The sequence below is a fragment of the Lytechinus variegatus genome, chromosome 15 (assembly GCF_018143015.1).
Source record: "Lytechinus variegatus isolate NC3 chromosome 15, Lvar_3.0, whole genome shotgun sequence".
NCBI lineage: Eukaryota > Metazoa > Echinodermata > Echinoidea > Temnopleuroida > Toxopneustidae > Lytechinus > Lytechinus variegatus.
In genome coordinates, this window is record NC_054754.1 from 16472601 (window position 1) to 16500497 (window position 27897).

Here is a 27897-nt window from a genome sequence, read left to right on the forward strand (position 1 = left end):
CAAAGTTGACTTGAATAAAAAAAGAAACATTAAACTAGCATAACACTGACAATTTCATTAAAATCGAATAAGATTCACAAAACCATGAACATGATGAAAACTGTTCTACGCGCAACACAGTGACATGCGAATGAGAGAATCAATAACGTCATTCACTATTTATTTTGTATTTTATTGTTTATACAATATTTTAATGTTGGCAGTTTTGAGGACAATGAGACTTTCCTATATTTCAGTAGGTTACAACAATGGCAACTTCACACGTACATGGAGGAATCACTTCTACATGACAATGAGGAGAAAGTCGAAATATTTCATTTCGTAAAATCCAAAAGAAAAAGTTGGTGACGTCTTCGATGTCCTCGTTTGCATGTAACTGTGTCGTGCAATTATTACCGTTTTGTGACAGTAAGCGAAATTTTAAAATGTCTTAGTTGACATCCGATTTTGATGAACAGATATTATCAGCGTTAAACATGTTTGATATTTTCTTTCTCATTTAAATCAAGTTTTTGTTGGGGTGGAATAGCCCTTGACGTTTTGGGAAAATACTGGAAATACGCTTTCGAGCTTTCGTGGGTTTTATTCTGTTCAAGCGTACTCATCTGTTAATGTCGATGCATACACTCTACAAAAGGTTTACCTAATATTGGGTCAGCTGGGAACATGCATGTTGGTTGGGTAAAAAGATACCAGATATTTTGTGCAATTTACGCAATGTTGCGTTGAAATTTACCCTTGAAACATGTAGTTTACTTTACCCAATATTGGGTGAAAAATAATACTCAGCAAACCTTTCTAACCAATGTTGGGTAAAATTTGGCTCAGTGCTTATAGAGTGTAAAGCTATTGCACTTTGAGCTCTTTGCAAATAAAATCAACCAATCAATACACCTATGAGGTGGGATTTGTGAGTGGATGTGGGTGTGTGTGTTATGGAGGGTGGGTTCTGGGGACCGGTGTGTGTGTGTGTGCGGGTGTGCTTGTGTTTTATGGAGAGAGGGTTCTGGGAACGGGTGAGGGCGTGTGGGGGTGTGCTTGTGTGTTATGAAGGGAGGGTTCTGGTGACGGGTGTGTGTGCGGGTGTGCTTGTGTTTTATGGAGGGAGGTTCTGGTGACGGGTGTGTGTGCGGGTGTGCTTGTGTTTTATGGAGGGAGGTTCTGGTGACGGGTGTGTGTGCGGGTGTGCTTATGGAGGAAGGGTTCTGGGGACGGGTGTGTCTGTGGATGTGCTTGTGTGTGCTTTAATTTCAATACAATATTCCTCTGCTACTCCCACCCTTCTTGTTACTTGCAGTACTCGCCATCAATAAATAACGAATTTAATTCCAAACTACTGTCGACAACAAAATGAAATTGATTTAATCTCGAAAAGATAATAATTTAACAACTTCTCGGTTTCATTGCTTAATCTTCAGTATAATTAAAGGACAAGTCCAACCCAACAAAAAGTTTATTTGAATAAAAAGAGAAAAATCCATCAAGCATAGCACTGAAAATTAGAAGAGACGTGGTGCAGTGGTTCTAACTCTCGAATTGTAAACAGAGGGTCATGTGTTCGAATCCCACCTTGGTCTAGCGTCCTTTGGTGAGGCGTCAATGCTTTGCAACTCTTAACCCAGGTGCTAAATGGGTACCCGGTAGGATGCGAAAGTTATTGTACGTTTATTTTTGCCAGCGCCATTGTGAGGCTGCGATGAATGCAATGAATGCTCCCCAGGGAGTGGATATTGTGAATATTTCGAGCGGGATTGAAAACGAATCTAATGATTGGGGTAATGATATGCTGTAAAGCGCTTTGAGCCGTTCTGGCAAAAGCGCTACATAAAAACTAGCTATTATTATTTTTATAATTAAACTTTCATCAAAATCTGATGTAAAATAAGAAATTCATGACATTTTGAATTTACGCTTTATTTCACAAAACATTCTGCACATTCGAGTCGGTATGCAAATGAGGAGACTGATGAAGTCATTCACTCACTATTTATTTTGTATTTTATAGTATGAAAGATGAAACAATCTAATTTTCTCCTTGTTGTCACGTGGAATAATTAACGTCAATGAATTCCTCCCTGAACTTGCGGAATTAGCATTGTTTTAATTCTATATGGTTCAGTCAAATTGGCCCTTATTGCGAAAGCCGAGATATTGTATAATTCAAACAATAAAAAAAAGAAATAGTGAGTGATGGACATCATCGTCTGTCTTGCATATCACTGTTTTGTGAAAAATAAGCAAACATTTAAAATGACATAACTCTCTTATTTTACATCCGATTTTTATGAAATTTTCATCATTATATGCTTGTTTGATTTCTTTCTCTATTCAAATTTAGATTTTTCAGGGCTAGACTTGACCTTTAAACATTTTTGTTTCTCAGTTACACACTATAAATGAGGGGGTTATGAATCACAATACCAGTTGAAAAAAAAACACTGAAAGGATATTTGATGACTCATCATTTCAATCTTAACCCGTTGGGTTCTGAATTCTGTTATTCCAATCGGCTTTGTAAAGAGGTCCCCAGTCCAGTAGCAATGGGTTGACGTAAAATGGTTTCACACTAAAAATGAAAATGATCATTGTGATGATACTGATGACAAGAATGATGATTATTATTTGCAGTCAATAAATCAGTCGTCTAAAATCGATATTAATCTTTGTTTTCGATTTTTTTAATGACATTCTTCCCTTACGCAAAAGACCACTAGCAGCACATGTTAGTTCTTTTCATTCTCCAGGTACTATTTTCGTTATTCTTGCATTGGCAGACCTAGTAAAACGAGACTGTTGAATAATTAATACGAACGCCCTGCTAACAATAGCTCATGTCCGCACTCAGTAGTGCGCGTACCTGTACTACATAGAGCCAAACCCACCAATATGTTCCATTACCTTCCTATTAATAGTGCAACATATCAAGATGAATATTTGAACAAAAGTGCTTGTGTGCGATCATTCACCGTAAAACCCATGAAATTTTTGGTAGGAGTGGATGAACGGAAACATCAAAGCGAAAAATGATAAAAAGAATGTCAATAAAAGCGAATTATTGAAACATTAGACTGCATTAGTCAAGCTGGTCTTAAGAAAATGAAGAGAAAATAAGGGTGGGGTGCAGGAGGAGATGAGGGGGGGGGGACCTGAAAAAAAGATAAATGATGAGATAATTTACTGTTTAATTGACTGGGGAGGGTACTTTTATGTTATGCCTTTCTATTGAGTGACATATTTAACTTCACAAAAATCTGAACAAGATTTTTATTCAAATGTCTTACTTTCTTTTCATTTTTTTATTTTGATTTATTCCTACTGGGGAATATAAAATTTTCTTTATGAGATAATTACTCCTTGGTCAAATGTGACTAAACTTGACTCTATTACATATCATAAGACAAATTACAATATCCGAATGATTACAACGTAATGTCTGATCATGATGTTAATCGTGTAAAAGATAAGACTCCCTTGAAAAGGGAAAAGAAAGATAATATAAGAGGTACCTTTTCTTCAGGGACTATTAGTTACTGGGGCAATGACTTGTTCCTTATTGAGGTTTAAGACGGCATGTTTGTGTTGTCTCGGTGAATATCTATTCCGATTATTTGACCCCTTTATATTCATCCTTCCCTCATCTCTAAATGTTAATTTACAAAATAAAGGCTGAAAGAGGTGACCTTTAAAACCATGAATACAATGCTTTCCAACTGAGATAAGATATTCTATCATATTTGTCTTGGAGTTTTGAATTAGGTCTATGGCGTTTCTTCACGAATCAAACTGGATGAATAATCAGCTATACAAAAATTTAAACAAATGGTAGAAATGCCCTTGAAGGTAGAAAGAGGGGGATTTGATATCAAGTTTATGGGGAATCTTTGGGGAAATCAAGGATTAATTCGAGTTTGTATTACTGCTGATTTGAGGTTCATCTGCTTACATGATAGTTCTTGACAGGCTTCTTGACTGATATTGTGTTCACTTGGGTATCCAACAAACTCTAAACCCGATAGTTATGATCGAGAATAAGCGTCAAGCATTGAGAGGTATCATAAAGAGATGCATTGTTTGTTCAATATTTGTTTTATAAATTATCCCGATATCAATCGATACTAATAGGAATTAAAAGTGGACAAATGATGATCGGATGATGATCAGTCGGAGATATTATTCGATATCGTCTGGGTATCGCTGTCATTATTATTCAACTTGGTTATTTTCGTTTAAGATGGTTTAAAAGAACCCTGGATAATTGACAGGTCATTCCTTAATTTCCATTGACGAGAGAGAGAATATAGGAATGAGAAATATGAATGTTTTTCAGAAGGTAGGAATAATAATGATAATAAATTGAAAAGAACAGGAGCCGGAGAGAGAGAGAAAAGAAAAATCAAGAACAACAATTACAAAACAACAAGATGATGTTGGTGATGAAAGTGATGATGATGATGATGATGATGATAATGATGATGATGATGATGAGGATGAAGGTGGTGATGATGGTGATGATGATGATAGTGATGATGATGATGGTGGTGATGATGATGATGATGAGGATGATAGTGATGATGATGATGATGGTGATGATGATGATGGTGATGGTGATGATGATGATGATTATGATGATGATGATGGTGCCGGTGGTGGTGATGATGATGATGATGATGATGATAATAATGATGATGATGATAATAATGATGATGATAATAATGATGATAATGATGATGGTGATGATGATGATGATTATAATGATTTGGAGTCAGTGAAACCGTTTCCAAATCGACTGATGGTATGTCATTGGAGAAACCAGTAATAATCTTTTGTCTGCTTGGGGTAGGTCTCACCCGTGTGATTGTCGCATTACCTGAACAACTTATTGCAACCGTCACAACACCAAAACTAACTCCAAACCGACCTATGGTTTGTCAATGGAAATTACGTGATAAGATTTTGGTCCAATTGGCATATTTGGAGCGTTCTTACCGATGTGACAAAAGTATAAGAGTGACAATCATCAATTACACGACTGATCGAAAGTCCAATTCTCACCAATTGAATTATTGCCTGATCAAGGACTTTTACACATCCAATAAAAATGCTTTTCTGCGAAAATTGGAGTGGAAAGGATAGCAACAGAACGAGCTATATGCAACAGTTGCTGCATCTTTCATTTCCCGCCAAAGAAAGAAAGCACATTTAAGCATCTCCAATCGATATTAATTTTTTTCGCTCATCTCCGCAGCGCAGGCGGAAACAACATGAACAAGGACTACGTTAAGAAAGACACATTCTGATAAAATAAATGAAAAGAAAATAGGCAGTCCATATTTAACCCTCAAAAGCACAAGCGAAGACAAAAAAGGCGAAGTTTAATTATTTTCAATGTTGAAGTTGTTTGGATCATGTACACATCCTTGCTTTCGTGCTATTAAATTGTTTCTCTTATGTTTTAATGGGGGGGGGGGGTCAAAGTTATACATGGCTACTTTTTAACTTTTTTTGACCCCTCATTCTCATATTTACATGCTGTGAATATTTTGACAAACCTTATAAATATTTTTAATATATTTATTCTATTTATTCAAAACCTTGATTGTGATTGGCTACTGAGTCCTGTTACCATGGTTACATGTGTAATGTTAGGGTTATCATAGATATAAAACTCTTAGTCATGAAACGGGCCCCCCCGGGTCATTTATTTTAACTCTTGAAAAATACTCTTTAAAATCTTTGACTGATATTGTGAAGTATTCCAATAGAAAATGTTTCCTCACGGGACGGCTAAAATCCGGGAACCCGGAATTCTCCTGATTTATCGTCAACTTTGTATCACTTGTATAAAAAATGGCATTTCTTGTTTAAAATGCAATGGGAAAGACATATCCATCTACCAGCGAGCTGATGATCATGAATGTAAAATAAGATAGGTATGTCCACACTGACGACTGTTTAAACTACCTCCATACAGTACATCTATCATGACTGTCTATTAAGGATGATTTGGTTCATTCTACACCAACTATCAAGGCAATGCAAACACGTTTTGTGCAATTCGTTCGTAATGCTGAGTTAATTCATCATTTTCTTCAACAGACGTAACAAATTCTACCCACGAATCAAACTGTACACCGTCCCATTCTTATTAAATAAAACGGACTACCCTCCCCCTTTTCCTGCCACTGGTTACCCCGTGTTATAACACGATCCACCTTGCAGACGATATTGAAAGCACGGAGATAATACTCAGGGTTTCCCGCGCTTTCAAAATCGCTCCCTATCGATCAATGTCGGCTGACTGTCCAATTTCGCCGATAACATTTCTCCCTCCGACGTTGCCCGTTATGATAACAGTCGAGATCCCCCTTTACCATTTTGATAGAAATATTATTCGAATGAACAAATGGAAACCAACAACTCTTTATCCGCCGTTGTTCCGTGGAATTCATGGAGTAATGTGTTTATCTAAAGACTATTGTCTCGAAGTGTTGTCGTGATGTGACCATGCTCGTTCTAGTAGGATCCACGATGTGACACAAATGAGCTGGTCTGGTCGTTTTTCTTTGTCACCTGTTCAGTTATTTGGATATGATCAATCTTCAGTCTTTCCCATTTTCCAGTTGGACTTCTTATCAAATCTTGTGATTTGATGAAATATTAGAATTTACTCGATAGAAAGAAAATTACAACTTTCTTCTTTAATAATTCTGTAATATGATGGATAATTCTATAAAGCATTAATGTTCACTGATCTCCTTGAATAAGACATGAATGAGGATATAATTATGATTCCGTTTTTTAAGATTGCCTACCCAGTTGTTAACTTTTCATTCATTTCGATATATTATGTCATTCACTGTAATGATAATGATAATTATTTAAACTAATGTAGCACCCAAAAACTCTTCTTTATTCGAAACCTCAATGCGCTATACACTGATGCTTCCTTGCTTGCACGAGAAGCTGGCAGATCATGGTATCTTTCAAAGCGTTTTGATACGTTAAGAGCTCTGTCAAGGAGAGGAATATTATTATATTATTAGAGGAATATTGTTATATTATTAGAGCAATATTTATATAATATTGACTGGCCTTGAGGGGAACATCAAATATATTGCCAGCAAAAGAATCATATTGGCCCGAGTCTTTAGACGAGGGCAATATGGGTCTTTTAAGGGCAATATATTTGATGTTCCCCGAAAGAAGAGCCAGTCAATATTTTTATTATCATCCAAATCAGATATCTAGAGCAAAAATCATGATAATGGTGATATTTATTTTGAAAATAGAGTTCTATTGTGTCTTGTTAATATAAGGGTCTAGGCTCTGCACTTTACCATTATGACGTACTTGCAAGCGCTCGGATCCAGTGATGTCTTTATTATGACGTATATTGTTGGTGCACGGATCCTTATGAAGCGTATCTCTTTATACGCATCCTCAAATGCCCGGATGTGAGACCAGGGAAAATACAAAGGTATATTTTGCGTCGTCTCTGCATGCAAAGTAAATACGCGCATTGAGACCGAGGAAAATACAAACAATATACCTACCCTTCCCGATATTCAGGAAATGTAGGGCAATACGCTTTTGTAAATGACCAGCTCAGATGTCTGATACGGGTGATAATATTAGTTATTTTTCTTTTCGGGGGATTATATCCATAAAAATCCAACATGAAATGAGATCAATTACAGGGATTCATTTGTGTTCTTAATATTTCCCAGATACGGTTGGTTAAAGCAGCACTTCTCAAACGATGGGCCACGAGAAGCTCCAGAGGAAGAAAAAAAATGGGGGACAAACTACAGTATGTTTCACAGACCTGGACCTGTCCGACTGCCCGGATATGTTGTTTGATCGGTCTACGTGGGTCAAACAAAGCCAAAGCATGCTTTTTGCATGTTGCAATATGCATACACATTATGATGGTTTCGATCTAACTTTGATGTGAACCTCATCATGTATGCATATTGTGTAGAATTTAGATAACTATCGACCTTTTACTGGACCTTTGCGAATGCAGTTATTTTTGGAACTGTTTGTTTTGAACGTGCTTCAGGGCTTTGTGTTTTAATTTCATGAAAACATACTTTCAGCAAAATTGACCTTTTTAAAGCGATTTAAAAAGGGCGAGGATTCATCATGACTGACAGTGATGCAAAACCATAAGCAACGTGTGTCGAATGTTGAAGGTATATATTCAGCATTCTTGTTATTAAGTTGTTATGTTGTCATAGTTGTATTATGTTTAGAGGAGAGGCTCAAAGGCCGGGCTACTGAACGTTTTACGCACTATATGCTCATTATTATAATCATTGTCTATCTTTGACATGTTTGAGTCGAGTCATTTCGCTTTCTTAAAATTTTGGTAGGTGGGCCTCGAAAAAAAAAGAGAGTCAAAGTGGTCCTCGAGTAAAAAAAGGTTGAGAAGCGCTAGGTTAAAGCAATGTTGCAGCAAAATTTGAAATCTTTAAACCAAGAGGTGGGAGGCTCATAATTATGTTATCGAACTTTTTGGTTGATTTAAAACAAAAAATTGGAGGGTATTTAGAGCACAATATAGATAGGACTTGAACACACAACCCTTTAATTAAGAAACTCGAGTGAAAACCACTTCACCAAAGAGCTCCTCGTCCTTCATACGTTACTGATTTTATATCTTATTTATTTAGACGATACATATCACGCACCTGGATAATGGAAATAAGATAATGCAATGGTGATTGTATCCGAGAAATATTTAAAAAAGGAACAAATGAACCCTGTAAATGAACTCGTTTTATGTTAGATTTATGAACATAATCTCCCCCCCCCCGAAAAAAATATAACTAATAATATTCCGCTCCTTGACAGAGCTCTTGACGTATCCAAACGCTATTAACAATGCCATGTTAAATGGCTCTTGTCGTGGAGGTGAACTCAATGCCCTGGCTAACCCACATAGAGCGTGTGCACACTCTCCGCTCCCCGGGGAATATTCCAGCAATGAGCGGTCTAGTCAATTGGTACATCAAAGACAAAGACACATGCATCCTACCAGTTACCTGGGTCGAGAGCGGTACACGCCTTAAAACATGAGGGACTTTCGAATTTCTACTCCCAATGTAATGCACTTGCGGCCCTTTGGCAAGACGTCATACTGCACCTATATACACTCTTAAATTGTTGGGCTACATATAGGTCAAAACTTTATCAAATTCTGTGTAGTTTTAAACCAATAATGCGTGTTTGGGGTGGAAGCTACACAGTAGCTAAAAATATCCAGAGTTGGATAATTTTCTAACCAATTGTTGTGTGAACAATATGTTGCCAAACATTTTAAGAGTGTATATAGGTGCAGTATGACGTCTTGCCAAAGGGCCGCAAGTGCATTACATTGGGAGTAGAAATTCGAAAGTCCCTCATCTTTTAAGGCGCGCATGTCACGTCTTGTAAAATATTGAAAGTTATATTTTATCATGGTGTGTGACTCATTATGTATAAACTTATAGGCTTTTTACACAGGATTTTCTTAACCCCGGACTATTGCTAACCCCGTACTATCCTTAACCCCGTACTATTTATTTTCCTTTTCACACATGCCAAATTGTTTTTGCTAACCCCGGATAAGGAATGCTTGCTTTTTACACACGAAACTCGCTAACCCCGGACTATTGGTAGCTCATGAATATTCACGAGCGCACTGAGGGGTCATTCGGGTCATATCCAAAATCGCTGACTTCTGGCGCGCGCTTTTTTTTCATCGCAGTGATCGCTGTTCATGAATATTCATTATACTTACCTCTGATTGGACAACAGGGCCGGCTCTGTTGCGGGGCATGAATGGGAGCGCTTAGCCCACTTTCGTTTTACACATGCGATCTTAACCCCGTACTATTGCTCTTAGCACCGCAATTGGTGGGATAACCCTGCTTTTTTGCAGGGCCAAATAATCCCGTACTATAGGTGGGGTTAGCCCACTTTGCAAAAACGCTGTGTAAAACGAAAGTGGGCTAAGCTTAACCCCGTACTATAGGTGGGGCTAAATTGCCATTTAGCCCCACCAATAGTACGGGGTTAAGGAAATTTTAGCCTGTCTAAAAAGGGTATAAAAAGGATATAAGGAATCTGACATGGAAAATTCAGGGTTATATGTCGTAGAAGTTGGAGAAATTTATGTGAACAAAAAAAAAACTAAGAAGGTAAACGATTTATGAGAGAAAATAAAAATATCGGATATCATAAAAGGAAATAAGAACGAATGCCAAAATTTTGACTGGCAAATTTGACTTTGAGCTACGTAATCATTAGTCATTTTACTGTATGATTGTGATTTGGGTGACAAATTCCGGTCAGCGGTCGCATTTTCTACAAGGCGCGCGACACCAGTCATATTGGCACGCGCCTATTGAACCCTTTCGTAAACTTCGGCCTTTCTTTCAAATGGGCGTAACATACCGCCTTTGATCTCGCGGGGGAAGTCGAAATGGTGTCTACTTTGTGCTCACACGCGACTCACATTATCTTGTCCCACTTCATAGTTGCGAAACGAATCAAATTCGAATCAACGAAGATTAGAAATGTGACTCTAACTTGGAGTATAGAGAGGATAAAAATATGAATTCAATGACTGTCTTATTCATTTTGACCTACGGTGATACAGATCATAATCTTCAGCACTCCATCTGTTATAGCATGCTAGTCACACACTGCCTCCAAAGTATATAAAGACTTAGCAATAGGCCCTAAAATGTAAATTATTCTTTAAAGAAAAGACGGCTTATGACTCCAACTCTCTAACCGACGTTCATGGTGCTAAAATAAAAATCAGAATTCATTTAAATAGGGATTAAACTGGTGATCATGCTAATGTATACCAAGCACAAGTATACCGTACTTTTGCCCGTCGACTTCTTATATGGGCGAGTGCGAGAGGAATTAAGCATTTTTATGGCATATTGCTTCAGGTAATGTAAAATAGCGAGAGGTTTATTTATTATTTGCTAATAGATAATAAAGTCCCTCCAACAAACCTGTCATTTTAGCTTGCATATGTCCCCCTGAATACAAAAAACAATCTGTGTAGTGCAGGAGTTTTACGATTTCTATTCTTCATGGGGTTCATGGACAATATGCAGAGTGGTTTTGGCGAGCACGAACTGGCAAGATAACGGCGCATATTTTTATCATTCACGCAACGAATCATTCCACAATCTATATGGAGAAAGACATAAACTCGTGAAATTTACAAATCGATACGGTTCAGTAACGTTGATAGCACAAGTTCAAGTTTATGTTGGAGTGTCATGCGTTCAGGTGCCTTCTTGCATTGAGGTTGCGAACAGCCGCGTCGTTCAACAAGTTCAAGAGTGGTTATTGACAAAAAAGCCGCCAATGCTATCAAGTTTCGATATTTTTTCAGAGGATTACAGGAGATTATCGGTGATGAAATATGGATTGAAAATGGCATTGATCGAAAGCTACATAAGGGGAAGAGAGATGGGTGCAGAGATGATACATTGTGCAGTACGAATGGTCAAAGTGACCATTAAGGTCATCTTCGTTTCGTTTTCGTTTTGTTTGTTTCTTTTTTTCTTTTGCTTTTTATTGAGAATCAAATAAAAATGAAATGAGAATTATTAGTAATGACCAGACAAGAACAAATATACTGATGGATCGTATATTTATTAGATGGACGGTTCTAGTATTTTTTCATTACAAATACCTTTTGATCCAAATGAGTAAATAACGCTATATTGGGGCGAAGACAATGCGATGACCCCCCCCCCCCAACCCATTGATTATTACCAATGCGAAAAAAGGAGATGGAGGGAAAGGGATGCAGGAGTGTTGAAAATAGAGGAATTAGTCGGAGAACTGAATACCTTTATCATTTTTAAAGGGTTTTATTAGACCTCCTGGCCCCGGCCTGCCGCGCTGCCCCTGAATATAGAAAAAAAACTCCCAGGAAAACATCTAGCAAATATTCAACCAATGGTTGATAAACAAGTAAGCTATTACTGTTGGATAATACGCACGAGTATTAAGTTCTTCACATAAAAATGAAATTGAAATATCGATTTTGGCTCGCATTCAATTATGATAAATAGCATACAAAACACAAAAATATGTAATTCATCAAATAAAAAAAAACATAGCATAATATTTAGCATCTCAAAATAGTGTTTCTTAATAATCAACAAGCTATATCATTAACATCAAAGTATATAACAACGTATCAAACCTACCATATGCGCCTTGCCCCACAAGCACCATGGGTGTCTAGCTATATCCTGATAATTCCCCCATAATCCGACATGGCAATACTCTCAATACATACACCCATGATGCCAACATATTCGGGATACGATATAACCGGGAAATCATGGCGGAAAACTAGTTTGTAAATGATAGCGTGTTCTGTGTAACTCCGGCAACACGGACTATACAAAGTGAGTAAATTTAACGGTGTGAATCGAATGATATAAGTCTAGATATTGAATATCTTATGGACTTTTAGATTATTACTCAATAGGAGGAGGAGGAGTGGATGGCTGAGGTTTTTTTTCATCATGATAATTGATGAAAAGAGGAGTAGAGAAAGCAATCTATCTAATGTGCACATCGCACGTCTAATATCCAATATTACGCTGCTCCCTACTCCCCAAAACTAATTTAGCTTCAAACAAATACTAAAAGAACAGCAATGGCATGCGTCCCCCTTTCGTGCATCACATTCGGGTATGCATGCATGTGAGGTGCGTGTGTGTTTTTTGTGTGTAGCCCTAGTGTGGAATTTAGGGTTGCGTCAAGGGGTAAGAATAGAAGGTTATAAAATCAGATTGCTGGAGAAGTTTAATTGAGAAAATTAAAAAACAGAGGTATAATTGGATGAGAGCTTACCTTGTGGTATTCGATGGAGCGACTGTGGCGAGACGGGCTTGACCGTGGCGAACATGGCTCGTGCCTCTTCGCGAGGGCAGACGGCATCCGTGCCTCGATGCGGACTTGGAAGTTTTTAAGCGAAATAATGGCGCCAAAATCTCATCCTTTCACGCACCTCTGTCTCAGTGAAAAGCACGATCTCCTGACGTGACGGCTTGGTTTTTCTTCTTCAAAATGGATACTATCATATTAGAACATCAACGACTATTGTCAAGATTGAAGAGATAGACTGAACCTATATCATCAACCTCACTTCGGATTATGTTGGCTCAGTGTTCACTTTCTTCTTCTACTTCTCTCCATCTCTATCCCCCTCTCTCCTCCTGCTATTTCGAGCATGTGTAGAGAAAAATCTGTGTCACTCCATACGTATGAATGGCGTGTACTTTAACAGACCTTGACTGAAGTATGGAAAATTAACATTTGATGCTTGATTTACATCTCATATCAGTTAGCAGAAAGGGCTCCCAGTATTTCCCATCCATCTTTTTTTCCAACCATCTTCCTCTTTATTTCTATTTTTTTATTATTTATGTTTATTCATTTTTTCTGCCTAAATATCCAATATTCCCTTACTATATTAATTAACATTTTCCTGTCCGCCCCATTCTCTTTCTTTCCCTCCCCCCCCCCCCTCTCTCTCTTTGACACACACACCCACCCTCATTCACACCCTTAACAAATTATCTTTATCTTTCTCTCTACAGAATGAAAAATGATTAATCAAAATTACCAATTAATGTCTTGGTTAATACAATGGAAAAGATTGGCCAGGTGGTCTGTATCACACAAAAAAAAACTATCACAAATCAAATAGTTCCAGGTTGCATCACATTTGCTCCGGCGACAATTGCTATGGTCGTGTTGCCCATTTAACTTCTACCAAAACAGGTCGATTTAATTACAATAATAATAATTATAATAATGAGGGATGAGCACATATTCTCCAACTTATTGGTCATTTTTACTAATCATTTTTAAAAGTGTAATTTTGGCACCTCTTCTTTTACTTTAATTCCTTTCTTTCTCACTTCTCAGGTTAACTTCCCTCTGATGTGTTTCTCTTCCGCCCCCCCCCTCTCTATTTTTATATAAATTCACATGCAGAACATTCCTTTCTTTCCTTTCACCATTCTTCCCTCATTTTGTTTGTAAATTTGGCTTTCCATGTCTTATGTTGTTCTCTCTGTTGGCCATTTTTTTTCCATATATCACTATTTAGAATTATTTTACCCGAAAAGTCCGCGATATCCGAGCCCAGCTTTTTAGTGGACCTCTCCATTTCCAGCGAAACATTGCTAATTTATCGACATGGGTTTTTTTTGGATTGCATTGAATACTAATAATTAGTTTCTAAGTTATGATTTATAAGTATCATTTAATATTGCATGCATTGTTTTACTTTGATTCTTAAATGTATTGATACATGTATGAATTGTATTTACTGAAACTCTCCTTCATTTTCTCTCTCTTTCTCTCTCTCTTCTATTTTAGGAGCTTTACTTTTTATGGCAATGTTATTTATCAGCATTTCTTTTTTGATATATTTCTTATGTTATACCCATCAAGAGTCACCCGAATTCTCGCTTTCTCCATTTTTTAAATAGAAAATTCACCCTTTTCCATATTTAAAAGACGAGCATTTCCATTTTTTTTACATTTTGCTACTTTTTTTATCATCCAAAAGAAGCGTATTTACCTTTCTCAGATATTCTCTTTAGGGAATTAAGAAGAAAGAAGCAAAATGCTCGAGGAAATCTAGGGTTTCCTTTTAATGTAATAAGCGGGATTCTGGCCGCGCTGGAATTTTGAGGGTAATGCGGCAAATTTGATTAGGGCCAAGCCGCGGCGGGACGATGGAGCGAGGTGCGATCGATCGAAAGTCAGTGTATCATCGTGCCACAAACTCCCGGGTAAATATCTCTTCAGCCAGCGCTCTTAAACCTGTGATGACGAGGCACGGGGACAAAAAGGAGCAGGAAAAAGCCATGAAGTGTATGCATCGAAGAAGTCATTCAATGGACACATGCGATATGCAGTTGAAGGCAGAGAAAAGAAATCGAGCACGCTGAGAGGACTCGCCTTGTATCAAATACTAGCCAGTGATAAATGGCGATAAAACGTTCCGATTTGATTTGACGAATTCCATTTTTGGCTTGGCCCATCTTTTCGCCTTGAGTTGTAAAGCAGTCTGTAGCGGGTTCATCGAATCATACAGAGAAGCCGTGTGAAAGTGGACTTGATATGATTAAAGCCGTAGAAAGCACTTAGATGGTGTCGAGAAGACCTCGACAAGTCCAAATGTTTCTCGGATAATCAAAGGAAATGGGTTGGACATTGCAAAGGGAATCGGTAGAGCTTCTCAATTCAACCGTAAATTGAGATAAATTGGTGACAAAAAGCGATGATTTGTAAAAATTGCATTTGACTGAGCCACACGTCAATAACATAGGTTTGAAAATATGTTCGGTTAATGGTCCGCGGCAAGAAAATTCCCACATTTAGCGCTGAAACGTGTCATTACGGAGAGAGTATAATAAATAACATGACATTAATTCGCAAGCTCTTATGTGCTTACAAATGTTTCCTATTCAAATCACGAGTCAAAAATTTAAACAAGTTAGAAAAATAATGCAACCCAATACATTATCTTAATTGCATGAAAATGCTCTCCCTGTCTTTTGATTTTTTGAGAAAAAATATCTAATCACTTACGATTTAGAAATTCTAACCTATAGCTTTACATTGACTAAAGGGACATTGTATCAAAAGGCCTACTCAAAGATAATTCGAATACATTTCCCATTATGTCCAATCAATTTATGTGTCAGAAATTTGACATAATTCAATATTACGCTGACTGTCATCCATTTAATAAGAATGATTCTGACTATCTTTTTAAACATTACTAATCAATTGATGGCTAAGAAATGTTCACTGACATGACTGAGTGATGTCGAATGCTTTTAAACACAGCGCAAATATGGGAAAATGCTTCTGTTTAAAGCATATACAAATAAAAGTATTTAAAGAATCGTTCTTAAGAAATTATAATCTATTAGAAAGGAAATAACTGTTTAGATAATAGCCGTAAGACAAATTTATGTTTTCGGTATGCGTATAAGAAATCATTGTTTAACAATTAGTTTGAAAGTATGATTGCAAGTATAAAATTACGAAGTATAGTGATGACTGCATCGTGAGAATTATTACTTTCATGGAAAAGAAATTAAACAAATAGACAAGAATTGATCGTGCATAATTTGATAATCAATTAGTACAAATATTTTGGGAAGGATTGTTCATGAATTGTTCATTTTGTTATTATTTTCAGAAAGGGAATCACGCGTGCGTATATACCAAATCACACTCAAAGCACACATTTTAACATGTTTTTATTAAAGGATTTCATTCAAATAAACACGAGATAAATACAAAAAAATTGACCAATTTTCATTTTATGTCAACAAGAAAATACAAAAAATTAAGCAAATAATGATGGAATTAAATATCTTAGATTATATTGTTATACTTAAATAAATGATCTCAGCACCTACCCTTATAACCTCATAATACATTCAATTAATATTGAATAGATTTGCAGAAAAAAATCAACATATTTTCATTGTATAATCCATTTGACATTATAAGCTTCCACATACAATAAAAAAAACATGTACATTGACATATACACCAAACACACACACAGCCAACACATACATAAACAAAAATAGATATGTTCTTAAACATTTAATTTTGACATAGGGTACAGAAAAAATATCTGCAAACCAGATTGTACAAGAGAATGGGAGATTAAAAAGAACTAGTACAAAATCAAAAGTCACACTAAAAATTACACACGCACCACACTAGACACATCATACCTGTTCACATTCAAATCTCTTTCAACCTTCAGTGAATCCCATTTCTGCATTATGTAAACTTAACTTACCTGACTTTGATGCCAGGCAACTTTCTTCCTCTGCGCAACGCGTAATATATTTCTGTAATTTGATGAATGAGGGTACCGATCATCAGCTTTAGAATTAAAAATGGCATATTTTATAAACAAAATAACATAATTATCACGTATACTTCTATTTGAATTTCCACACATACACAACCTTCTTACCCATACACACACCCACCCAACCACACATTGAATGACAAGTTAAAGTCTATATCATAATTATGGTACAAGTGCAACAAAACCGAATCAAAACCGACCGACGTTATGCCATTGGACATGACGTAATAGATTTGATCGGACTGGCGTTAGTTTCACCTATGTAACAAGGGTAATAGATGCTGTGGCAGTGAAATATAAAATGGCGATCGATTAATGTTTAATAAAATAACTAATCACCATTTTTGCCAGTATGATAGTTAACCGAAACTATGACTACTGCTATTAGATTCTTACCTTTTGTGTTTACACGCTTTCTTTCTTTATTTCTACGGAGTCCTGGATTGAAGAAAATCAATAGTTTGTGATAGTATTTAAAAATGTTGTTATATCTTTATTTCTATTCTATATTCAGAAAATGTAATTGCTTATTACAAGACATTTACATTGTTAATCCTGACATGTCTTTGTTATTAATATTAATATTGATTATTTTGATGGCATGGTGACCTCATTTGTAAACTCCATTTTCTTTATGAACACTTAAAGGACAAGTCCAACCCAACAAAAAATAAATTTGAATAAAAAGAAAAAAAATCCAACAATCATTAACACTGAAAATTTCGTCAAAATCGGATATATAATAAGAAAGTCATGACATTTTAAAGTTTCGCTTAATTTCACAAAACAACTATATGCACATCCTAGTTGGTATGTAAATGAGGAGACAGATGAAGTCATCCACTCACTATTGCTTTGTTTGTATTTTATTATATGATATATTAAATATTCGAGGAAAGAAAAGATCGAAAAAGAATAGAGTCAGAACACAGACCGATAGCTACATCACATCTCTTGATCCACCTAGTTGTATTCCTTCACCTATACCGGTTGTTATAACAAGGCAAAGGAAACCAAAGTCTCTGGTTTCAAGAGAAATCAATTGTGATAATCTTAAGGCAGTCCCTATTGTATGTAGCTCTGTAGTACAATCCAATAATAATGTATGTCTATGGAATGCACATTCTATTCGTAACAAATCAACCGAGATAACAGAGTATATACAAGAAAATGATGTTGATATGTTGCTTATTACCGAAACATGGTTAAGTGAAACAGATGATGTAGTGATTGGGGAGTGTACACCACCAGGTTACACATTCATAAGTTATCCCAGAATCTCTAGTACTCGAGGAGGTGGTATCGGCGTATTGTTCAAAACATCATTAACAATGAAGAAGAAGAAGAATGATGTATTCGTTTCTTCAACTTTTGAATTTGCCCATATTACAGATATCTCAGGCTCAGTTCATTTTATTGTTGTGTACAGACCCCTCCTTCAACCGTGAACATGTTATCTCTGTCAGATTTCCTTGCAGAATTTGATGAATTTATCACAGAAACTTCTCTGATTCCAGGAAAGTTAATAATAATGGGCGATTTTAATGTACATTGGGAAAATGCATTAAAGAATGATGTCAAACACATTATGAATACTGTGAGCGCTGCTGGGCTGGTACAGCATGTCCAGGGCCCGACCCATATCCAAGGTCACACCTTAGATCTTATTTTTACTCGTGATGATGCTTTCTTATTTGATTGTCATACGCTAGAAATGTGTTCATCAGACCATTACATGATTCATTTCTCCTTAAGAAAGGAGAAGCCCAATCCTAGTTTGATTACAGAGACCTTGCGCAATTATCGCAAGTTAGACAAAGTAAGGTTCATGAATGCATTGGAGGAATTAGTATCGTTAAGACCACATGATCATGATTGTGATGCACTTTTTAATTGGTATAGTGTTGAAATCACTAAAATTTTGGATGATCATGCACCACCCAAAACAAGAACCTGTGCTCCAAAGTCGCGCTCTCCCTGGTTCAATGAGTCTACACTTGTTGCCCGCCAGCACCGCCGTCAAGCGGAAAGAAAATGGCGCAAAACAAGGCTAGATTCGGACCGAAAACTATTTTTGGAGCAAAATGATAATCTTAACAAGGTTATTAGTGTAGCTAAAGTGAATTACTTCCAAGAGAAATTGAGTTCTTGTGATAGTAAGGAAGTTTATCGTATTATTTATTCTCTTCTGAATAAGAAGTCTGGTCATCTACCTATACATGACTCAGCATATACTTTGAGCTCACAATTTTCTCAATTTTTTGTGGAAAAGATAAGGAAGATTAGCGAAGAAATTGACGCTCTGAATGTTGTCCCTGACACTAGGTTTGTTGATTCAGTTGACGAAACTATTCCTCTCTTTGAAAGCTTTCAATCATATACTCAATCTGATGTGTCCAAGCTTATTATGAATTTCACTAACACATCCTGTATGTTAGATCCAATTCCGACATGGCTTCTAAGAGATAATCTTGTTCAGTTATTGCCATTAATCACCGACATAATTAATAACTCTTTATCTACAGGTAGTTTCCCTTTAGGAGCACATTCATCAATTATTAGACCTCTGTTGAAAAAGCCGAACTTGGATAAAAATGAACTTTCAAACTACAGACCAGTTTCTAATCTCTCCTTCCTTGCTAAACTCATCGAAAAAGCAGCTTGTTCACAACTAGTTCAACACATCGAAAGCAATAATATGTTTGATTCTGTTCAATCTGCTTACAGGTCGCATCATAGCACAGAGTCGGCATTGGTTAAAGTTAAAAATGATATCATGTTTTCCCTTGACTGTAACAGAGTTGTTTTGATCGCACTTTTAGATTTATCTGCTGCTTTCGACACGATCGACCACAAAATTCTTTTATCTCGTCTTTACAGCAGAATAGGTGTGAGATCTACAGCTCTGTCATGGTTCGAGTCGTACCTCAAAGGATGGTCCTCCAGAGTTAACATTACTGGTAAACTATCCAAACCCACTAACCTTGATTTTGGTCTTCCGCAAGGTTCGGTAGTAGGCCCTATCGGGTATTCTATATACACCCTACCAGTTGGTAATATTATTACACATCATTGTATCAACTACCATCTTTATGCCGATGACACACAATTGTATATTTTATTTAATCCGAAAATCCCAGGAGATTTAGTTGTCGCTCTGTTTCGACTTCAGAACTGTATCTCAGATATTAGAAACTGGATGACAGTTAATAAATTAAAGTTGAATGACTCAAAAACAGAATTCTTCATAGCGGCCTCTCCACACAGTCTACGCAATCTGCCAGATCTGAAGTTAACAGTCGGCGATATATCCATAAGCCCTTCAGTTACTGTTAAAAATCTTGGTGTAATTTTTGATAGAGAAATGTCAATGGTTGACCGTGTTTCTCAAATATGCACTACTGTAACTTTTCATTTAAGGAATATTTCTCGAATTAGAAGATATATTACTCAATCTGCCTGTAACAATGCAATTCGTTCTCTAGTTCTGTCCCGTTTAGATTACTGCAATGGTCTTCTCTCTAACATTCCTGTTACTCAAGTAGATCGCATTCAAAGGCTTCAAAATTGGGCAGCTCGAATAATTTATCAAGTAACAAGATTTCACTTCTCTAAACCACTCCTTGAATCGTTACACTGGCTTCCCATACGACATCGTATAGTTTTTAAGTTACTTTTGTTAGTTTTTAAGTCTCTCAATAAGCAGGCACCTTTATATCTGCGTGATTGTTTGACCCTATACACCCCTCGCAGGAATGTACGAGCCTCCAGTGACCCATTCCGTCTCACATATAATATCACTAAGAAACTGGCTGGAGATAGGACTTTTACCATAACCGCTTCAAAATATTGGAATCGCTTACCTTTTACTCTTAGACAATCACCATCTGTTCCTTCATTTAAAAAGGGACTTAAAACCTTTCTTTTTTCCAATCCAGATTTTTAGGATTGTACGTTTTCATTTGTATAGTTGTAATAATCTCCTTTTCTTCTTGTAAGCGCTTTGGGCCATTCTGGGAAAAGCGCAGTATATAAATAATAATAATAATAATAATAATATTCTAATTTTCTCCTCATTGTCAAGTGAAACAGTGATTAATTCCTCGATGAACATGTGGAATTAGCATTGTTTAATACTATATAAAAATTTAGTCAAGTCGGTCCCTACGGTCAGATCTGTAAAAAAAATGAAATATTGTATAATTCAAACAACAAAAACAAAAGAAAATAGTGAGTGGTGGACATCATCAACTACTAACCCATTTGCATGTCGCAGAGTTCTGCACATCACTGTTCTGTGAAAAATAAGCGAAACTTTAAAACGCCATATAACTTTCTTATTTTACATCCAATTTTGATGAAATTTCAAGTGTTATGCTCATTTGATTTTTCTCTATTTATTTAGATCAACATTTTGCTGGGGTGGACTTGACCTTTAAGCTTATAATGTACCAGTAAATGGTGAATTTCAAATGAGAGGATAAAAATACAGTTTCAATGCAATGCCAGTCAAAATTGCTTCAAGCAAATCCAAACGTAACAACAGGAAAATATGATTGAATGCAAGAACGAAGGAGCCAGTTATAACCTATTCAACTATATACTTTTCATATACTTATAAAGAGATTTAGAACAAACGGGATTATTCGACTGATTATATATTCGATATATCACTTTATTTACTATGTTACAGTAATCATGATAATGAACCCGTGACCTTTAGGCTTTTCAAAGGTGTATACGACTCTGGAACGGATTTCTTCTGCGCAGTTATTTGTATACAATAATATAAACATATGGACAAGACAGGACCCCCGGTTGCAATGTTTACCTAGATATAATTGACCAATGGAATAATCTGATTAATCCAGGCGAATTTCACAAACAATGACTGTCTTGATTTAGCTGTTAAGTAATTGAATCATTATGGTGTTTTGGATCTGCGAGTCAGAAAGCGAAGTATCCGATGGTAAATCGCATTAGGTCTATCCCCGACCGTCTCGGGTTGGGGGAACGGACGGTATCCGAGCGCTCTCGTTGTATTTACTCGCATGAGTACCGTTTTAATCTAATAAATTACTTCTATTGTTTGGTTTTAAGGCCTGGCAGGATCATGACTCTGAACATGAAAATCCTTTCCCTTTTTTGCAGATCCCTTGTTCTTTGTTATACTACGGGACATGGTATTGGCGTTCAATAATTCAGTCGCCTATTATTTAGAACCCAAGTACACGAACAATAGAAAAAACCCACCATGATTAAAATCACTTTGGCAGGTTTACAAATAATATATAAATAAATGAAAATACAAGCTTAAAGACAACTGAACAAAGTCTATTCGTAAGGAATGTGCATTGATCCTTGCTTAGCACGTGAAAATACGGGGTATAAGATTTCCTTATAAAAATTAACATAAAAAAATAACCCAAAAGACAATTCAATTTAAAGATCACTGTGTGCTTTTGTGCATTTTTGTGTGTTGGTGAAAGGCCATGTGCAACAACTTTTCTTTTACCAGGGATTATCGAAGAGTATTGTTTTTGTCATTTCAATTTTTTTATGAATTCTGTTTATTTCGATGAATCAAATTTTAGCCAAAGAGAGGCATGGATGTTGAGAGGATAACCACGTATACCATCATATATAAAATGAGGGTGTGTTTGTGCGTGTATGGGCTGTGTGAGTTTTTAGATGTGCATAGACGTTTGGTCTGACCTTGTCAAAATGAAATATTTAATTTCTGGTATAGTTTGTCATGATGTCCTGAAAATGATGTCATGTCTTTAACCCGTTTTGCTATGTTACTTTCCGCCTTGGTTTGGGGTTTGGCGGTGCATGTACTGTATATTGTATTTATGAAAGAGGCCATTGTTTGCGGGACACGTCAATGATTACTAGTAATAACTCTGATTATTAATTTATGCCTATCTTTCATGAAAGTATAAGAATATGCATTTTAAATTTTGAAAAAGGCACAGATAACAGAACGTTACAAAAAATAAAATAACAATAATATAATGATGATGGTAATAATAATAATGATGATGATAATAATACCAACAATAATAATATTGACTGAAATTTATTTGGCGCATAATCTGTTAATACTCTCTATTTGCTTTACAAATATTTAATCACTAAGTTAGAAAAAAAATTGTACATTTATACCTTCATACAAATTAGAGCAAATTACATGAAGACATAACAATTTCAAATTAATGCAAATAGATATCATTTAAATACTGCATACTGTATCCACCATTACAAACATTTTCTTTTTTCAGTTTGTAGCAATGTCAAGATTTATAATCAGCTATTAGTGCATGCGAATCGATGGCTGACACTCAAAGACAGGATTTTGTTTTAAGATCCTAATGATCAACGTAAAAATTGATAAAGTTTTAAAAGAAGAAGAGAAGGAGGAGTGGTGACTCATTAATCAGGTTTTGTATATTACCTGTTATAACTTGCAGATATAGTAAAAATAAATCACCATCAATACACATTTATATAATTATAAGATATAGTGTTGGAGTTATATTCATCATAATAAAAGCTCATTAGCATCGTGATAATCTTTCCTCAACAAAACATATTACATGTATTACGTGATTGTGCGAATGATGCAATCTGATGTAGACATATGCCAATTTTTGAAATTATGCTAATGAGAGGTAACAATACATTTGCGGATGTGCTTTGTTTATTGACATCATGAAATTTATGAGGTTGCATTCATGATTCAAACGAATCAATCTTATTTGTGATTGCTGTAACATAACGACGATGAATGCACCCCCATTTCGGAAAAAAAGTGTCCGATTAAATGAATTATTATTCTGTTCAAACTAAGCCTCGCGTCAGGCAAGTATCAGGAAATATTTGTCAGTTAATGACGACCTGTTATACAAAGCAAAAGCTCACACCCATGCAAGCGTGGCGGGTTGAAAAATGGCGGAAAGTCATTTTCCGCCTAGTTCATTTTCTCAGCATTTTTTATTCATAATAACCCCATCGGGTGTTTTAATAATCGACAGCTCAATGCACACAAATCGCTCTGTGCAAAGGTACAAGCACAAAAATGTTACCCGCTCGCTACACACACGTACATACCACTTGTGTACAAAGGTTGTGTGTAAGGGTGTGTGTATGTATGTTTTGGGTCTAATGCAAAGTCAAGAGTTGCAGAGGGGTAATACAGTGAACTAGTGGACGTAAAAAGGGGACTAAGATGATACGTGCTCTTGCATCCACGGCGCCATTCTGCCTACACAACTGTACGGGATTGAACCAGATCTTAAGAACTGACCCTTAATTATTATGCATTCATCAGGAGTCAAACCAGTTCAAAAAGGCAGAAGGTATAAACATAAGAACATTTCGGTTTCTTTGGAGGGGAGTAGAGCGCGTGAAGAGGTAAAATGTTATAAACCCGAATTGTAGATTTGTGTATTAAATGTTTATAAAAGATCTACGTTTTTATCATGTTTAATACAAAGATAAATACATCACCTTTGAATGAAATTGAAAAATGAATACAGCTCATGATGGATACGGATATCAATTCAAACAATAGAGACAACATAAAAACATTAGCATGCAAAGACAGAGATAATTAAGCGAAGATAATGATAATTATGCATACTTTTTCCTCTCATTTATAAACAGTTTTTTATTTTTTGACTGAGGAGAAATCGATGCTGAAAATTCAAATATTCCATAATTTCTAAAGAGGGGTGTCTGCGAAAATCGTTTAAGTCCTCTCCCACTTTAGTTCCAATAAATGATTGTCTATAAATTGCCCTCGCTAAAGATGAGGATTTTCGCTTCCGACGATTTCTGATCACGGTTTAAAGCCACGCAGTCCCGACAAATTTCCTCTTAAATGAAGAAGAGTTACTAATCAAGTAGAAAGGTTACGCCTATTACTCTTAACGCACTCCCTCTCACTTTTGATGAAGAAGAGTTTAAAGCCTAGCCTTATGCCCGCCTCAAAACATAAAAAAAGAAAGCTTGGATGGATCGCGCTTTGAGGGGAAAAGAGGGAAGAAAAAAATGCCCTGAAAATGAAACGAATGGCTCTCCAGTGAGTCAATAGAAATATGCTCCTTTATGGCTATGCACATTAACTGATGAAAAATGCCTTAAGACAACGGCTCCTTCAATATCCTAAATATAAACTTATCCCCACTTCTCTCGATCTTCTACTCTCCCTTCGGATGACTTGTTCACTCCTGAACTCGAACTTCTCTTTCTTTCCCAATCTCTTTTTATGACTTTCTTCCCATCTCAACTTCTTTCTTGGTGTTATCTTTTTTCTTTCTATCCATCTTCCATCCAAGCCCACGTATCGTTCATCCCCCTATCTCTCGTTCACTCTCTCAGTCGCTCTCTCTTCCTGTCTATATTTCCATTTATATATTTCTATCTATCTATCTTTCTTTCTTTCTTTCTTTATACCTTTATACATATATATATATATATATATATATATATATATATATAGATAGATAGATAGATAGATAGATAGATAGATAGATCGATAGATAGATAGATATAAAGGTAGAAAGAAAGAAAGATAGATAGATAGATAGATATACAGGTTGGTGTTTCTCCATCATCAGAGCTATGAATTCGTTGAAAGGTCAGTTTCACAATCCGTATGCCAATAAAAAACGCGTTTTCATGGTTGTTTTAGAAACGGATTTTGAGTTCTCTTTTTTTTTTGGGGGGGGGGTCACACCATATAATAGCTATGTTCCCTTTATTTTTATGGGATTTACTATCACCAATTTTATTCTTGCATTCTTAGATGCCAAGCAGACTACTTTTATTATGGTTCTCGTCTTTCAATCTGAGGAACGTGGGTTCGATTCGAAGCCATGGCGTGTTTTCCTCGAGAAACAAATTTATCTACATTGTGCTGCACTCAACCCAGGTGAGTTGAATGGTTACCTGGTAGGAATATATTCTTTGAAACGCATCGCGCTAACAGCTGCTCTGCTACAGCCTATGAGTAATTATGCTGCAGTATATACTGATTGCTGTTATAGCATACAAATATTATAATACTTCGCTCCTTTGAAATCAATGGAGTAATACCAGAGATTCCGTTATCATGTTATTAGACAGGCAGAAAAAACAAGACAATAAATCAGAGAATTCTGGAGAAAGGGAAAGGATTGATATAAAAAAAACTAGCCCCCCCAAAAAAAAAAAAAAAAAAAAAATTAGGAGCATCCAAAGACACGTTAAAACTATCAAGAAATGAATTAGTAAACGAAGACAGAGGTGAAGGACGAAGTAAAATACAATCCAAAGGTCATAAACGAAATATGGAAGGTGTGGGTAACAAGATAAAAACATGCATAACAAGAGGAAATAAACAAACTGAAGGTGAAGGCAAATTTAACGAGTATGAGGATAAGATATTTTTTAAGAAGATGAGATACAAGGATTTAAGAAAGTGAGAGGATAAAAGTAAACAATTACATGTAAGAAAAAAAACGATGGTTAGATATATAGATAGATATAGATAGACAGATATGCAGATTGATAGATAGATAGATATAAGCCTAAACATGCATACATGAATACATATACATGTACATCCTTATACTCAAACACTTTATAAACATAGTAGATTAGAAATAAATTTCAAAAGTGTATGATATGTACTAATTTCTACCATGATAGTACAATCAAACAAATCATTACATACATATTCAGGCATGTAGATACATTAGAGAGGGGATAACAACTAAACAAAAGAACTAAAAAGGGAATGAGGCAAGGGGTACGGAGTAATGACAAATGAAGTGGGATGGAGAGGGAGAGAGAGGGGGGAGAGAGAGAGAGAGAAGAGGAAGAGGCGAATAGTTTGAGATGGCCGTTCCTTGCACAGTCACGTAGTCATGGTGGTAAGACATAGCTCTCGCTGGCGGTAAATTCACGGGGACCAGTCGGATGGCGTGCGGTAAGGGAGTCGCTCAATTACTATCAGGGGAAATCAAGAAAGAGTGACTTAAATCGAAAGAGCCTGCGACCCCAACGCTTAATCACTCTTCAACTGAGAGAAAAAAGTCTCAATACAAACTTTATAAAAAAAAATTAGAGAATACGTCCACTTTTCCACCAATGGTTTCATCAAATTGTACCACGGATGAGAATGATAAACGGTCAGGTCCGTGTTTCTGGACAGACCCCCCCCCCTCCTCCCCCCCCCCCCGATTTTCTTTCTTTCTTTCGTCTCTCGATAACGATGAAGACTGACAAAAATGCTTCGTATTTTCTACAGAAAAACTGGTGCAGCATCTCATTCATTGGGTTAAGTACTATAAAAGATATTCTTTCAAGAACAAAATTTAGACATTTTTCTCAGTCTCTCGAGGTCACACGCTCGCTCGAATTATTATTTTCAGGAAGTGCATATGGGAATGTATAATATATAATGCTTGAAATATCTGAAATGTATACATACACGCCACATTTCCAGACACAATAATGATAACATCCTGTTATACGCATAGGTATAAAGCTAATACAGGGTTAACCATGTTAGCAGTCAGGGGACAGACATGATCATGATGATGACATTGATGATGCTAGTGATGATGATGAGGAGAAGGAGGATAAGGAAGGTGATGACGATGTTCATGATAATGTTGATGATGGTGATGATGATGATGATGATGATGATGATGATGGTGGTGAAGATGATGATGATGATGATGTTGATGACGGTGATATGATTACTATGATAATGATGATGATGTTGATGATGAAGATGTTGATGATGGTGATGATGATGATGACGATGATGATGATGACGGTGATATGATTACTATGATAATAATGATGATGCTGATGATGATGCTGATGGTGTTGATGATGATGATGATGATGTTGATGATGATGATGCTGATGGTGTTGATGATGATGAT

The 27897-nt window shown here is 36.2% G+C and overlaps 1 protein-coding gene across 1 annotated transcript in view; it reads right to left on the reverse strand.

Annotated features, from left to right (window-relative positions):
* The window catches only part of LOC121429054 (outer dynein arm-docking complex subunit 3-like), a 41381-nt gene extending 28409 nt beyond the window's left edge, over positions 1 to 12972 (reverse strand). The window contains exon 1 of the mRNA XM_041625959.1: positions 12886 to 12972. Coding sequence (XP_041481893.1) covers positions 12886 to 12972 — 87 coding nt within the window. The remainder of the gene's footprint in view (positions 1 to 12885) is intronic.
* Between the last annotated feature and the right edge of the window lie 14925 nt (positions 12973 to 27897).